We start from the raw sequence: 16,085 nt of genomic DNA on the forward strand, positions 1-16,085 counted from the left end.
CGGATCCCCTCTGGTTCAAGTGGCCTTGTTTGAGAGACGGAGCCAAAGTCAGACAACTGTAATCAGCTGTCCACAAATACTGTCATTCACTAAATCAGGGGCCATGGAGGATAAGAGTGTGTATGTGTGAAAGAAAGAGAGAAGCTCTCATTCTTGTCATGGAGGAACTGAGTGTGTGTCTCATAGAGTGGCTCTTCAGAGTGTATTTTCAGCTCTGCCTCTTGTGCAGAACTCAGAGCTCATGATTTGGTTCTTTTTTTTTTATATCCTGTTTTAATCTGAAATATGTCAAACTATTATTATTATTATTATTATTATTATTATTTATTTATTTTTTATTTTTTTCACTTTTTATAAAGCTGTGGGCTGATATGCAAAATGTTTTAGATTGGAACCCATATTTGCTCCATAAGCTATCATTTATCGAAACACTAAATTAAAGGGATCGTCCACTCAAAAATCATTTCCTGACAAAGTTATTTTGTGGAAACATTGAGTTCTAAACAACATAAGAGCTTATTGACAAAAAACACTTTTTCTCATAATTTCTTTTTATCCCACAAAAGGAAGAAATTCATATAACGTGAGGGTGAGTAAATTATGCAAGAAATTTTACTCTTGGGTGAATATATCTTAATCGTGTTAAGATGCCATATTGAATTTAACACAGATTAAAAACAAGGATGTTATGGCATGCACTGTGTAATGGTCCTATATCATATAATTTCCACAAGTCTCAAGACTTTTTTTTTTTTTTTAAAAACTTTGTTTTATTTATTTATTTTTTTCCAAAAAGACATTTTGTCATCTGAGCATATGTTATGATATGTTGTTGTTAAACAGCAGTACATTATGTTGAACACTCTGTACTTGTATCCCTCACAAGCTCATTTTCATTCCCATCAAAAATTAAATACAGGTCGGCGCCGATAGCCTTGTGGGCATCGCGGCGACATATAGCACCGTTGCGCTCTGGGCATCCTGTGTTTGAATCCCGACTCAAGGACCTTTCCCGATCCCGCCCCCGTCTCTCTCTCCAACTTCGCTTTCTGTCACTTCTGATCTGTCCTGTCATAATATAGGCGAAAATGCCAAAAAATAAATCTTATTTCAGTTAATAAAACACTAAAAGAAAAAACGTATAAAACTTAAAACTAGCGAGCTAGGCCAGTAGTAATACTGACAATGTTGTATAAACATGGCTAAAGACGCAGAAAGAGGATCAGATGAACCGAATCAATTGAGAGTCATTTACGCTGGAACCACCCCGATTGATTCAAACTTGTGACTTGGATCATTCATTTCAAGCGATTCACTAGCAAAAAAAAAACAAAAACAGCAGTTTAAAAGAGCCAGTCATTTTTGAATTTCGAGACTGCTTGTAACAATTTTAAAAAGCACGTAGTGATGGGTGAAATTGAGTTTTTCGAAGCTCTGAATCAGTTAAACCATTGTGTTGCAAAGTGATTCACTGTTTCGAAAGTGCACCAGTTGGGTCGCTTATCACGAATGATTTGATTTAGATCGGGACTTTGCAAATTGCCAATCATTATTCAGATCGGGAGTTCAGAGCACGTATCGCGAATCATTTGATTTAGATTGGAACTTCAGAGCAGGTTCACAAATCTTTTGCTTTACCTTGGAACTTTGTTGCACGGATCGCAAATCATTTGATTCAGATCGGGACTTCAGAGCACGTATCATGATCATTTGATTTAGACTGGAACTTCAGAGCAGATTCACAAATCTTTTGCTTTTCACATCGGAAATTTGGAGCGTGGATTGCAAATCACTTGATTGAGATTGGAACTTAGGAGCTCGTATTGTGAGTCATTTGTTTCAGATCAGGATTATGGAGTGGTTTCGCAAATCTTTTTTTCTGATTTGTTATTTTATTAAACGGTAGAAAACATCAAATAAAAAAGGCAGTACAGTTAAAAAAAAAAAAAGAAAAAGAAAGTAATACAATTCTTCCCTAAGTTTTGGGGCCATTTACTCTTGTTGAGGTTAATTTATTAAAAATAGTAACATTAACAATAGTTCTTGCAACAAAAATTACAATATTCTACCTTATCTGACCCTCTGAAATGGGCTGATTTTGATGCTGCTCCTTTAATAATCCTGTATCCAAATTACATCATTGTTCACATAAATGTCAGTATACTGTAATGTCACTTAAAATCTTCCAGGGGAAAAAAGTCACTATTCCATTCTACTTTATTGTATTCTTTTAATTCTATTTGAGGCTTGAGTGAGTGAAACATGTCCTTGAGAAACAACCGTGACCCTGCGACAGATCTCACTCTCAAATGCACTCACTGCTGCAGAGAGAAAGTGAGAGAGGAGACCGTGTCCTTCTGGGAACCATAGAGAGGTCATTCGGTGTCTGAGCGTGTCCTCACTCATGCTGTTGAATTCTCCTTGAGCGTTACTGCTCTAAAACACCAGCAGGTGTGCAAGCAGATCGGTGGGAAAGTTACCCGTCTATTCTGTTTCTCCAGCTCCTCCCTGGAGCCCATCGTCTGTGTTCCTGCCTGTTCGAGCTGAGCTGGGAATACATCTTCATAACTCCAATCTCATTTTAATAAGTGACAGAAGCAGATTCTGCACAAATAATAAGCGAACGCCTCATATTAGCACAAACCTGAGAAAAACGCCGCTCTGCTTTCGGACTCGGATATCTGTGTTATACGTTTTTGCAATGAATAAAGTAAGTTGTGTAACATGCAAGCTCACTTTATCCTGTATCAGTGTCTTTTTACCGTGCTGTCTGTCTCTCTCTTCTCCGGGAGGATTTAGGCAGTCGTGTCGGGTTGTCACCACGGAGAAAGCAGGAGAGAAAGTAATTGCGTTGTTGCAGTGCTTGTAGAAATCCCATCAGCCCTGTGGGCAGGCCTGTCACAGAGCATAAAGAGCCGGCTAAAAACTTAAGCATCCACAGACAGGGCAGCAGCAGCAGTGGCGGGCAGGGAAACGCCTCTCGCATAGAGCCGAGGTGTCACAGGAAGCAGATGAAACGGCTGCTGGTAGTGCAGGAACAGGGCCAACTGCTGTTTCCATTAGCTAGATCTGTGCTGATAAGAAAAGGGATGCTGGTAAATACTGTATCCAGTTTGAGCAACCCTGATAACTCGGGTGGATGTGCTCTTGTTTTAGGCTCTGCTCTCCGGCCACTGGATTGATTTGCATCCTGAATGAGTGTCAAATACAAGGTCCCGGTGCTGATGCAAATAGACAGGTAGATAGACAGTCACATATCTGCTTGTGTCCAGGGAGTGAACTTTCAGAATCATCTTCACTCATGATTGGTGTGTTGGCTGCTGGGTGTGGTTAGTGCACATTCAATGACAGAATATACAGATTTAAAGGTATAGTGTGTCATTTCTTTGTACTAGAATCACCTGATGGAACTGCAAAGAGAACAAACATTTTCAAACATTTGCTGGATTTAGGGCTGATTTTGCCATTTCAAAAGTTTGGAATAAATAAGAATTGAATATTTTTGAAGGAAGAAATATACTGTTAAACAGTAGTATTGGGAAATGTTATTACACATTTATAATTGTATTAATTTATAAAAGAGCAGTTTTCCATGGAAGCTTGTTTCTGTCACTGAATAAAAAATGAAAAAAAGGTTATTGTGACTTTTTATCTTACAGTTGACTTTTTCTTTTTTATGAACTCACAGTTGTGAGTTATAAAGTCAGAATTGCTTGATTATGAACTCATAATTCTAACTTTATTTCTCAGAATTGTGAGTTTGTCCCGCAATTGTGAGTGTATATCACACAATTCTGAGGAAAAAAAAGTCAGATTTGCGACTTTATGTCCAAATTTTGACTTTATAATTCGCAGTTGCGAGTTTATATTACGCAGTTCTAACTTCATTAGGTCGTTCTGCAATTCTGAATTGTGCATTCAGAATGAACTTTTATAACTTTTTATAACTATATCATGCAATTCTGAGAACCGAAATTCAGATTTGCAATTGCGAGTATCACACAGTTCTGATTTCATTTCTGAGAAGAGTTTTTCCCGCAATTCTGACTTTATAACTCACAATTGCGAGTTTATTTAAAGCAATTCTGACTTCATTTTTCAGAAATGCGAGTTTAGTTCTCAAAATTTCTGAGAAAAAAGTCGCGATTAATCGTTTCAAAATAAAAGTTTATTTATATACTATATGTGTGTGTACTGTGTATATTTAAGTATATAAATGCACACATACATGTATATATTAAGGAAAAATTTTAGATTTATATGTAAAATATTATATAAAAAAGTGTTAACATATAAATACAGTACATAATTATTTTTTTTTAAATGTATACGTGTGTGTATTCATATATACATAAAAAAATATACACACTACACACATACATAGTATGTAAACACAAACTTTTATTTTTAAATGATTAGTAGCAACGAATCATTTCGCAGCTCTAGTTTGTATCGCACAGTTCTGAAAAAAAAGTCCAGAATTGTAAAATAAAAGTCACAGTTACCTTTTTTATTTTTTATTCAGTGGCAGAAACGGGCTTCCATAGTTTTTTGTTTTAAAATTTCATTTATTCCTGTGCCTGTATTTAATTTTAAGAAGCTTTACTCTAGTCTTCACTGTCACATGATTATTCATCATATTTTTGTGAATTCTGTGGTTCACAACCATTCAAAAGTAAGAAACATTATTAATAACTGAACACCAACAATAATTGATAATAACTGAAGAATCATGTGACACTGAAGACTGGAATCATAACTGCAGTTGTTTTAAATTGTAATATTTAATAATATTACTGTTTTTACAGCAAGAAAAATAATGTGATCTATTGCAGCAACTTTAATGCACTTTTTATTTGGCTATTAAATTTCCTAAAGGTGCATTCCTGTCTTCCTCTTTCTCTCTTCGGGTGCACTTTAGCACATCCTCCTGTCGCCTCTTCTTGTGTGCTGTAGAAATCTTTTGTATTTTCCCAGCTTGGGAATTAATCAAGGTTTTAATGCCTCCCTCCTTCCCTCTATCCCTTAATTGAGTTTTGAGGGGAAACGGAAGGATTTTTTTTTTCTCTGTTATTGTTTTTAAGTGTGACTGGAGCTGAAAAGCATCTGGATGTGTGTCAGAGCAGAAGTAAACATGTCAGGGGTTTAACTGAATGGAAGGCTGCGCTAATGGTGCCAAACACGTGTGTGGCATCAGTGAAAAGTGATTTGTAACAGCATTATTAGCTGTGAAATCTAGGGAAGGTGCATCTGGGGAGACTGGAATCCACACTGTGCTTCTTTTCACAAGTTTGTTTACAGGGGAAGATGATTGCAAAACACAAATGTGTCATCCTGAAGTCAGACCTTTGACCTTAACATGACCTTAAAACATAAGTATACTCAGAAAAGATGATATTTTGATTGTCAAAAGCATGGAATAGACAGGTTCTTGTATTTTGTCTTCACTATGTTTTAATTGTGGGTCTGTGTAAACAGTTGCTTGGTCTTCTGTTGGGATTCCATCATGACAGTACAACGTTTGAATCCACCTTATTTTTCCTGTAAGAGCGGGTGCAGCCATTTGTAAATTTTATGGGTTTGGCTTTCAGTTTCATCCACGTCCAGCTATTTTTAGCTGTACAAAACAGATGGTTTTGCTGCTTGATATTGCAAATTGGTGTGCTTAACTATATTATTTTAATGTATTATCCTAATTATGAACACACTGGTTTGTAGTGCAGTAATTGTACCGTTTACTGCACATTGTTATTCTTCTCGTTATTTCTCTATAGCGGTTAATTAACCAGAGGTCTCGCCCATAGGCTTACGTTTGCTTTTGAAGAATAAGGTGGATAGGTTTTTTGGTTGCAGATTATTTTATAGTACATGCACTCACTTGTGCTTGTAGTGTACTTACTTAAAGGTGACTAGATAGGTCAAGTTCAGGGGGGTAGTACATAGTTATTACCCAGATATTGTAATTACTATAACAAGTATGTACGTGTGGAATCGGATAAATCGGATAAAATGCTACATTTTTTTTTTTTTTAATCAATTTGTTTTTTGCAGCAGTCGTTTTTTTCACTCTTGTCACAGTTCATAAGCAACAGCTCAGTTTAAATATCTATATTTTTTTGGTGGCACTACAGATTCAGGATTCAGGAAACACTATCTCATTCTCACCATCTGGTAAAAAAGTCTGCTCTATTTCTTGGTCTATTACTTTGTATTTCATAAATCTTAATGTTTGTTACTGAAATGTAGGCAAATTAATGATTCGTCTCTTCCTCCTCCTCTGACTGTATTTAAATAATTATTTTTTATTGTGAACATGCAGATTATATAATTACACATATTTAAACAAACTAATGAACATCATGATCTGAATAGGTCTGAATGTGTTTTGATTTGCTCATGTTTTTCTCTTCTGTTTCTCGCTTTCTCACCAGATGGTCACAAGAACAAAGAAGATATTTGTGGGTGGATTATCAGCGAGCACAGTCGTTGAAGATGTGAAACAGTATTTCGAACAGTTCGGAAAGGTAAGACCAAAACATCACTCCCTGCTGATATTCCACTGGTACTCCCTCTTTAGATTTCCATGGCTAGGCAAACACAGACTCGCTCGTGTCTCCTTCTGTTGTGTTTGTTAAAGTGCAGTGCTTGAAATGAGGGCACAGGTGTGTGAAGGCGGTGCGGTTGATTCAGGAAACTGTTGTCGGTGTTTTCAGTGATGTTGAAACTCTCAGAGTGTAGAACAAAGTATTTATATCAAAACATTTGCTGCAAAGTAGCTGACATTGATTAGAACCTGCCTGGGGTCGGGGCTGGGATGGGCGTGGGTGGAGTTTAAGTGTGTGGATGCGGCTGGGATTGGATGAGTGAAGTTGGGGGTGGGGTTTGAATTGTGAGTATGCCTACATTGTTGTGGTAGATGTAAGACTGTATTTGTATATGGATATTGTTGCCATAGTTATGTAAATTTCAACTCTAAATGAAAGCCTGCAGGCTGTTACTATTACCTGTCTGCTTGTATAAATAAAAATGAATCGGAGTGTAAATATTCACTATGATGGCCACAATCATCATGGCTGAGCAGGACTTGATTGACTTGATTATATGAGACAAGCTGTTTTAGCTTCTTGTGGCTCCTCTTAGCTGCTCGTCGAAGATTTTAAGAGCACAAACAAATCAGTGTGATTGAATATGTCATTTGAAATCAGAGGCCCTCTTTTTCTCCTCTCACAGCTCTCTTTCCATTTCCCACAGGCTGGGAAAAGGCTCTCTTTGTCAGGTGGATTTGTATGTTTATTAAATAAACTAGCCATCCGCTTTACACTGCCATTATCTCTGTGTATCTGTGCAGCATTGAGACTCCCACATACGGGAACCTGGTACTTTAGACTTTAGAGAGAGAGACAACAGTCAGACAGTTCTCACTGGACATGTTTGGAATTTCTTAGTGGACTTAAATGCCATCACTCGGGGGGGTGTGTGTCTGTGTGTGTCTGTGTTTAAGTTCAGTTCTCTCTGAGTGGATGTGGTTTATATGCTTCAGTGCTCAGGATAAGTTTGTGTATGTTTCTAGTTTTGTGTGAATGTGTGTTTTGGGTAGTTGTGACAGTTGGTTAAAAGCTGAAAGGAGGAAACAGGTGGTGATTTCACAGTTTTCTTAACTCTTTCAGGGAAAACACTACGGTATGAAGTTTTCAGTGTTTCATTGGGTAAACAAATGACACACAGTGAACAACATTGCATATTTTTGACTTCTACTTTTTAAAGCCTCTTTCAAATTCACCTCAATGTTCCTTTCTTCAGTTGAGAAGAAATTAAGGTTTTTAAGGAAAACATTCCTGGATTTTTCTCCATGTAGTGGACTTTATAAGGAATAAGAATAGAATAGAATAAGGGTTTTTATCTAATGAAACGATTGGTTATTTACTAAAAAAATAAAATGTTTATACTTTTTAACCACAAGTGCTCGTCTTGCACTACCTCAACTTAATGCATCACGTATTCACGTTGGAAAGGTCATGTGTGATGTAGGCGGAAGTGCCGACCCAGTGTTTACAAAGTGAACGTGCAAAGAAAGTCAAACACAAAAAAAGGTAAAACAATGATGTGAGGCGATTTTGAAGTTGGAGGAGAAAATGAGATGGAGTTTTTCACCTACCCTACCTTTTTGAACTGGAGTACACAAGCAAAGAACTAAGTGCACGTGACCTTTCCAACGTGATTATATCATGTGTGAAGTCACAGAGCAAGTGCAAGATGAGCATTTATGGTTAAAAAGTATAAAAATATATTATTTTTAGTAAATGACCAATCGTTTCAGCTGGGCACATGTAGAGCCTTTTGAAGCCGCAGTGAAAATTGAATTTGGACTTTCAACACATTTGCTCACACTATATGGAGAAAAAACCTGGAATGTTGTCCTCAAAAACTTTACAGGAGAAGTCCACTTCCAGAACAAATATTTACAGATAATGTAATCACCCCCTTGTCATCCAAGAAGTTCATGTCTTTCTTTCTTCAGTCGTAAAGAAATATGTTATGCTGCCCCGAGTTTGAACTTCCAAAATGCAGTTTAAATGCGGCTTCAAACGATCTCAAATGCGGTTTTAAACAATCCCAGCCGAGGACGAAGGGTCTTATCTAGCGAAACGATTGTTTTTTTTTCATAAAAATAATACAATTTAAATACTTTTTAATCTCAAACGCTCATCTTGTCTTGCTCTGCCTGAATATTTTTTCCGGTTCATGACAGTTAGGATATGTCGAAATACTCCCATCGTATTTTCTAACTCAACTTCAAAAATGATTTCAAAATCATCCTACATCGCTGCAGAATTTCTGACCCAGTATATGCAAAGTAAATGTGACAACTAGGGATGTCACAATACTCAATATAATATCGAACCGTTCAGTACGACATCCACGGTTCAATACGCGCTTGTGAATTGCGTTTTTTCTGTTTTGCATTTAAATAACTTCCTTGTTTTATCTCTCTCGGAATTTGCTGTATGTGTGCCCGCGATTTCACGTGCTGAAATGAGGAAACGCTTCCCCGCTTATATTTGAAAAAGCAACACACGCAGAGCATCTTCCATTCTAATGACATACAATGATAAGCCTTTCTAAACTTGTTGTCCAACAAAAGTTATAAAAACAAAAGTTATAAAAACATTATAACTTGTTTTTAATTCACAACATCAGTCAAGTGTTTGAAATAACTTCCTTATGTGATCTGATGTGGATTCTTATCACAGAATGAGGCAGACGATAAATTCTACACTCATATTTAATGTATGTCATTTAGCAATGGCTTATGAAAATACCCGTGATGGCTTGAAGAACACAGATAAACCATATATTATTGCAGACGAATGTTTATTGTCCTTACATTTCGTCATTCAAAACGTTTAACGTTATATCTTGTTTTTAATAATTTACAGCAATTGCGATGTTTTTATCTATATTAGAGAAGCTGGAACGTAACGTCATCAGCGCTACTTCTTTGACGCATGTGTGTTTTTTTTTTTTTTGCACGAGGGCGCCCTCTGGCATCCAGTATGAATGAAACCCATTCTATTTTGCGTAAAAATCGAAAAAATAATACCTCTCTCAAAAGAAAAATTAAGCAGACATGTACTAAACCACACTTTTTCTAGTGTATAGAGGTTTACGGGAGTATTTTGTTAATTTGTTTAAAAAAAAAAAAAAAAAACCCACACTGAAGTGGCAAGATATCAGAACCGAACCGAACCAAAAACCGTGGTTAAAAACCGAGGTACGTATTGAACTGTGGACTAACTGTATTGTTGCATCCCTAAAGACAACGCAAGACAACACCCTTAACAAAAAGTTAAACAGCGATATAGGACAATTTTGAAAGTTGAGGGAGAACATCAGATGGGAGTTTTTCGACATAGCCTAACTGTCATGAACCGGAAAAAAGTTCAGGGAGAGTAAGACAAAATGAGTGTTTGAGATTAAAAAGTATATAAATTGTATTATTTTTATTGTTTCGCTAGATAAGACCCTTCTTCCTCGACTGGGATCGTTTACAACCGCGTTTGGGATCGTGTGAAGCCGCATTTAAACTGCATTTTGGAAGTTCAAACTTGGGGCACCATATCAGTCCATTATATGGAGAAAAAATCCTGAAATGTTTTCCTCAAAAAACAATTTTTTTGATTGAAGAACGAAAGACCAGATCTTGGATGACAAGGGGGTGAGCACATTATCTGTACATTTTTGTTTTGGAAGTGGACTTCTCCTTTAATTTCTTCTCGACTGAAGAAAGGAGGAGATGAACATCTTGGATGACATGGGGGTGAGTAAATTATCAGTACATTTTTATTCTAGAAGTGAACTAATCCTTAAAATCTACTGTCTGATCTGGTTAATTAGCTTGCACTTTTTGGTTTTAATACCGATTGTCCATTGTGATGGAGGGATAGAAGCGTAGCAGCCGTTATTGAGCACAAACACTGATGTACTCCATGCAGGTGTGTGCTCAGACAGGGAAGAGAACATACACGAGTGTGTACTAGAGAGTTCACTCAAGTGCAGCTCTGAACATCACACAGAGACACAGCTGGCCATCGCTCAGAACGAGTCCCTTCACAGACACGAGCGGGAGAGAGACTGCTGCCACCTCAGGGTGCTTGTGTTCTTCCGTTCAGAGGAAACCGAGAATTGTTTTCAGAGGATACAACGATGGTGGGGTCAGAGACAGGAAATGTGTTTCTAATATCATGGCAGATGTTTAGAGTGCATTGAGATTTTCTAAATAGCAGGCCGGTAATTAAAAAAAAAAAAGGCAGATGACTGTTTCCGTTTGTGTGGCGTCTGAGTGTATTGCTTCATTTAGTGACATGAATGCATAATAACTTCAGCCAAATGGATTTAATGACCATTAGCAGATGTTCACTGCCCCAGCTACCACAAAATGACTCGCAGACTCTGTTTAAAAACACCAAAATACAGGATCTACATGCAGATTCCACTTCTCAGAATTGTTTGCCTTCTGTCTAAGGTCTAAAAAAAAAAAAGAAAAGAAAAATGAGAATGTGCTTTTGGGGGTTTTGTATTTGTGTTCCACTGAAATCAGGTGCCTGAATTAGTTACAGGTGCACATTTTCATAACTTTACATTTTGTGGCCCACATCTGCTTTCAGTGTGTGTATGTTAGTCATACATTTGCCTACAGTAAATGCACGTATGTAGGTATAATAAAAACACTTCCCTTGAAGAGAGGCATTTATCTTTATTAGAAAGTGTTGAAGAGTTTGAAGGTGAAAAAGTGTGCTCGTAGTTTTGTGTTACATCTTCGTTGAGTTGTGTACTGTTATCTTTTGAGATGAGTAAGAGAAATTCTTTCCTTTTTAGTAGCGGTTTATTATTTAATATACCTGGGCCTTAATCTACCATTCAATAGTTTGTGGAAATAAATATATTTGTATTTAGCAAGGATGCATACAATGGATCAAAACTGACTGTAAAGGCAGTATTGCAAAAAACGTGTTTCAAATAAATGCTGTTCTTTTGAACATTCTTTCTTGAAAGAGTCCTGAAAAAAAATGTCATTGTTTCCACAAAAATTGTAAGCAGCACAGTGTTTTCAACACTGGTAAAAAATGAAGTTAGCAAATCAGCATTTTGGAATTATGCTGGAATTATTTGGAATCAAGACTAAAAACTCAGCTTTGCCATTACAATAATAAATTACATTTTGAAATATATTAAAATATATTATAAAATATAATATATATGTATAAAAAAGTTGCTTTAAATTGTAGTAATTTCATAATGTTTTTACTGTATTAGATTTTTTTAATGCAGTCTTAAAAAACATAAGAGACTTCTATCAAAGCCCGTTTTTGCCACTAAATACAAAATAAAAAAAATGTTATTCTGACTATTTATCTCACAATTCTGACTTTTTCCCCCTCAGATTTGCACGATACAAACTCACAATTCTGACTTTTTTCCTCAGAATTGTGTGACATAAACTCGAAATTTTGAGAGGGAAGAAAAAGACTGATATGTTTTCAGAATTGCAAGTTTATATCTCACAATTCTGACTTAACTCACAATTACATAGTCAAAATTGTGAGTTAAGTCATACATAAAAACGAAGTCAAAATTGTGACTTTTTTTCTCAGAATCGCAGCTATTTCTTAAAATTGTGAATTTGTCTTGCAATTTTGCGTTTATATCATGCAATTTTAAGAAAAAAGTCAGAATTGTGAGTTTATATCTTGCAATTCTGACTTTATTTCTCAGAATTGCAAGTTTATTTCTCAGATTTGCGAGTTTGTCTTGCAATTTTGACTTTATAACTTGCAGTTGTGAGTTTATATCACGCAATTCTGAAAAAAAGTCAGAATTGTTGAGACGTAAACTCACAATTGACCCTTCTCAAAAACCCAAATAAAATTCAAATCAATACAGTTTTGTGGCTCTTTAATGTGTCGTGACAGATCAGTGTATTGCCTCATTAGATCAATGGACACGTGAACCGAATGTTTTTTCTTATTTACTTAATGCGAAGGGTCAATTGCTAGAAAAAAAAGTCAGAATTGTGAGATAAACCAAACTGTTGACCAGTAGTTGTTGGAATGGTACCCACTAACATTGTAGATGTAGAGCACCTTCAATCTGGCCTTTAGTTGACATCACATGCATCACATTTCTTTCAAACATATGGAAACTTCTTGAGAGAATCTGTTATCTTATTGAAACTGTAAAGTAGGTACTACTGAGTGGGCTCAGTTCGTGTTTGATGGGAGTTGGGAGAAGAATAATGCAGGCTCTGATTGGATGGGATTTTTAATTGTTTTCCCTGTGGGAGACATTTCTGAATTCTCCTGGCTCTTCATGTGACTGGGTTTGCTGACAGGCATGAGACGATATCCCCCTCTCTGACATTTACAGGAGCTGATCACTTGGATGCCTGCATGTCCACAGGGACTCCAGGAATACACCCAAAACTGCAGCATTAGACAGATGTTTGTGTGATATTTAGGCTTCATCCTGCTGTAAATGGAGTATGTCTGTGTGGTGATCCCGTACTGATCCCGAAACAGACCAGTGCTCTCATGATACCCAGCGGTATCTCTCTGGCCCATGTGTTTTTGGAGAAATCGCAGAGAATTTAACCAACCTGTGATTGACAGTAACTCGTCAACTGAAAGAGCAATGAAATTCAACTGTCAGAAATGTTCTTGTGCTCTTATCAGTGCTTCTAAAAAGAGAAGTGATCTACCTTTTGTGCTTTAGTTGTTTTTTTTAAACATTGCAATTCTTCATAAGTGCACTCCAAGGATCCTGAATGTAAATTAAACATTATAAATACTAAAATATAAATATTTAATTTAATACTGAAATGTATTGATGAAAAAGGAGTGATTTATGATATATTAGGACTGTAATAGTTATTGGCTGATATTTAATAGTTGGGTGGTGGTGTTTTTTTTTTTTTTTTTTTGTTTGTTTTGTTTTTTTAGTCAGTTAGTTGGTGTTTAATTTTTATTGTGTGATATTGAATAATTGTTTCCACCAATTTTTTTTTATGGGTTATATACTAGTTTTTGGGAAATATTTAAATATTTAAACCCCTAGTTCTTGAAAGTAATCCTACAATAGATGTTCATTGTTAAACCAACATTTTTTTTTTCTTTCTTTCTTAAAAAAAAAAAAAAAAAAAAAACCACCAGATCACGAGCTGATCGTGTGAGCGAAGTGCGCGTTTTGCTTTGAAACATGCAGTGCTGCACACTATATATTTATTTAATTAAATCACCACCTTTTGTGATTTGATAAAGGGCACTAAGCCACATTGTGCTTTTAGATTTTAGTTTTGACAGATATTTTGCCAAATCAGAGGTGCAAAACACATTTACATTGTTGATTTTATGCATATTTGAGTCACGGTTATTCTGTCTGACAACAGACAGCATTTCACAAATGCTGTAGATAGACTTTAATGTGTATTTAGCGACCTAGAATATTCTTTTAACCTGCTCTAATCCACACCTGCCGTATCAAAGTTATGACTTAACTTCAACTTGCAAAGTTTAGCGCTTTTATGTCTTTAGAATATGAACTCTGGCAGTCTGAACAGCTCTGACAACTGAAATCTAATTGGGTTCATTGTGAGTCTCTGAGTCAGAGTATGTGCTGAGTACGCAGTTTTTTTTTTTTTTTTTCTCTCTACCTTTTACGGTTTGATCGCTCACGTACTTCGGTACATAAACTCAGAGCCTCTCCTGAGACGACTTCCGCCCACAGGCTGTCCTCTTAAAAGACAAAGAGTTATGTCCTTGTTTTTCCTCTTCCTCTGTCCTGTGTGTGTATGTGTGTGTCAGGAGAGAGAGTGTTAAGCCAGAGTGGATGAATTAACATCTTGCTCCAGATTAGGAGGATTTTTGTCTAAAGCCTCTTATTTCCCACACTTGAACAAACACACTTGTGTGTGCTTTGGTGTTTGTATGTGTAAGCTTTTTTTGCATAAATATCCTGAGTAAACAAAGCTCTTTCTTGTAATATCAGACAATTCAGCCTGAGAAGGACCTCACATACACACACACGCAGCTCAGAAATGCTATCTGGCCCTAAGTAACCTCATATTTTTTCATTCATTCATGCTTCATTTGCCTCCTTCTATTTGAATGTCTCTGATGAACGGAGAAATTAACGGATTAGTTCACCCATAAATGAAAGTCCTGCCATTGTTTACTCACCCTTGTTGTTCCAGAAGAAAGAAAATGATTTTCTTTTATTCTGTGGAGCACAAAAAGAGAAATTTTGACACATATCACAGTGACCAGAGTCTGAACTCCAAAAATCACCATAAAAGTAGCCAATAAGACCTGGCCTTTATATTCTTCTGAAGCCGTACAATAGCTTTGTTTGAAGATCAGACTGAAATTGAAGACGTAATTTACTGATCATCTACTTTTGTGCATCACAGACGAAAGAAGGGGTTTGGAATGATGAGAGGGTAGTGTGATGACAGGATTTTCTTGTGTGAATTACACTACCATTCAAAAGTTTGGTGTCAAAAGATTTGTATTTATTTTTTTAATGTTTTTAAAGCCTCACCGAGGCTGCATTTATTTGATTTCTGAAGAGGTACTTGAAAAGTACTTGAATTAGAAGACAATGTATCTGTGAAATAAGTGTTTAATTTAAAACATCATACATTTTTCGCTTATTTCAGTTAGTCATCAAACTAGCGAGATAAGCCAATAGGCTGAAGACGTGAAAAGAAGAACAGATGAACCGAATAAATTGAGAGAGTCATTTATGCTGGAACCACTCGGATTGATTAAAATTTGAACTTAATTCATCTCAAGCGATTCACATTTCAAGCAAAAAACAGATCAAATTAAAAGAGCCATTCATTTTCGAATGTCAACATTGCTTGCAGTGACTTTATAACACATGTATAGTGATGGGTGAAACAGAGCCTTTTGAAACACAGAATCAGTTAAACCATTGTGTTGCAAAATGATTCACTGTTTTGAAGCGCTCTAATCAGATCGCAAATCATTTGATTCAGATCGCGATTCATCTGGTTAAGATAGGGACATCGTGAGGGAGTGAGTTTGTGAATCATTTGATTTAGATCGGAACTTCACGAATCATTTGTTTCAGATCGGGACTTTAAATCGCACATCGTGAATCTTGATTTAGATCAGGACTTTGGAGCTGGTTTGGGAATCCTTTGATTTTGATCATAACTTCGCATATCGTGAATCAATTGGAAATCAATTTACATCGGAACTTCAGAGAAGTTCGCAAATCATTTCGTAAATTGAATGATTCGCGATCTGCGCATCAAGTCCAGATTTGAAATGGTGGTTCGTGAATCATTTGTTCCAGATTAGGATTTTGGAGCGGGTTCACAAATATTTTCAGATTTTTTTCTTAAAATTAAACTGTAGAAAACATCAAAATTAAAACTGAAACACAAAAATATGGAAAAAAATCAAACCTTAAGAAAATTAATGTGGTTTTATTATAGTAAAAGTGTAGTATAACCAAATTTTAAAGATAATGATTTAAAAGTATGGAAAAAATGGTTAATTTGT

The 16,085-nt window shown here is 36.1% G+C and overlaps 1 protein-coding gene across 4 annotated transcripts in view; it reads left to right on the top strand.

Annotated features, from left to right (window-relative positions):
- msi2a (musashi RNA-binding protein 2a) overlaps nt 1-16,085 on the top strand; it is a 171,470-nt gene that overhangs the window by 42,213 nt on the left and 113,172 nt on the right. For all 4 annotated transcript variants that reach the window (XM_051121250.1, XM_051121253.1, XM_051121251.1 and 1 more), the window contains exon 6: nt 6,432-6,524. In XM_051121250.1, the coding sequence (XP_050977207.1) occupies nt 6,432-6,524 (93 nt within the window). The remainder of the gene's footprint in view (nt 1-6,431; nt 6,525-16,085) is intronic.

The sequence above is a fragment of the Labeo rohita genome, chromosome 10, assembly GCF_022985175.1.
Source record: "Labeo rohita strain BAU-BD-2019 chromosome 10, IGBB_LRoh.1.0, whole genome shotgun sequence".
NCBI classification, from domain to species: Eukaryota; Metazoa; Chordata; class Actinopteri; order Cypriniformes; family Cyprinidae; genus Labeo; species Labeo rohita.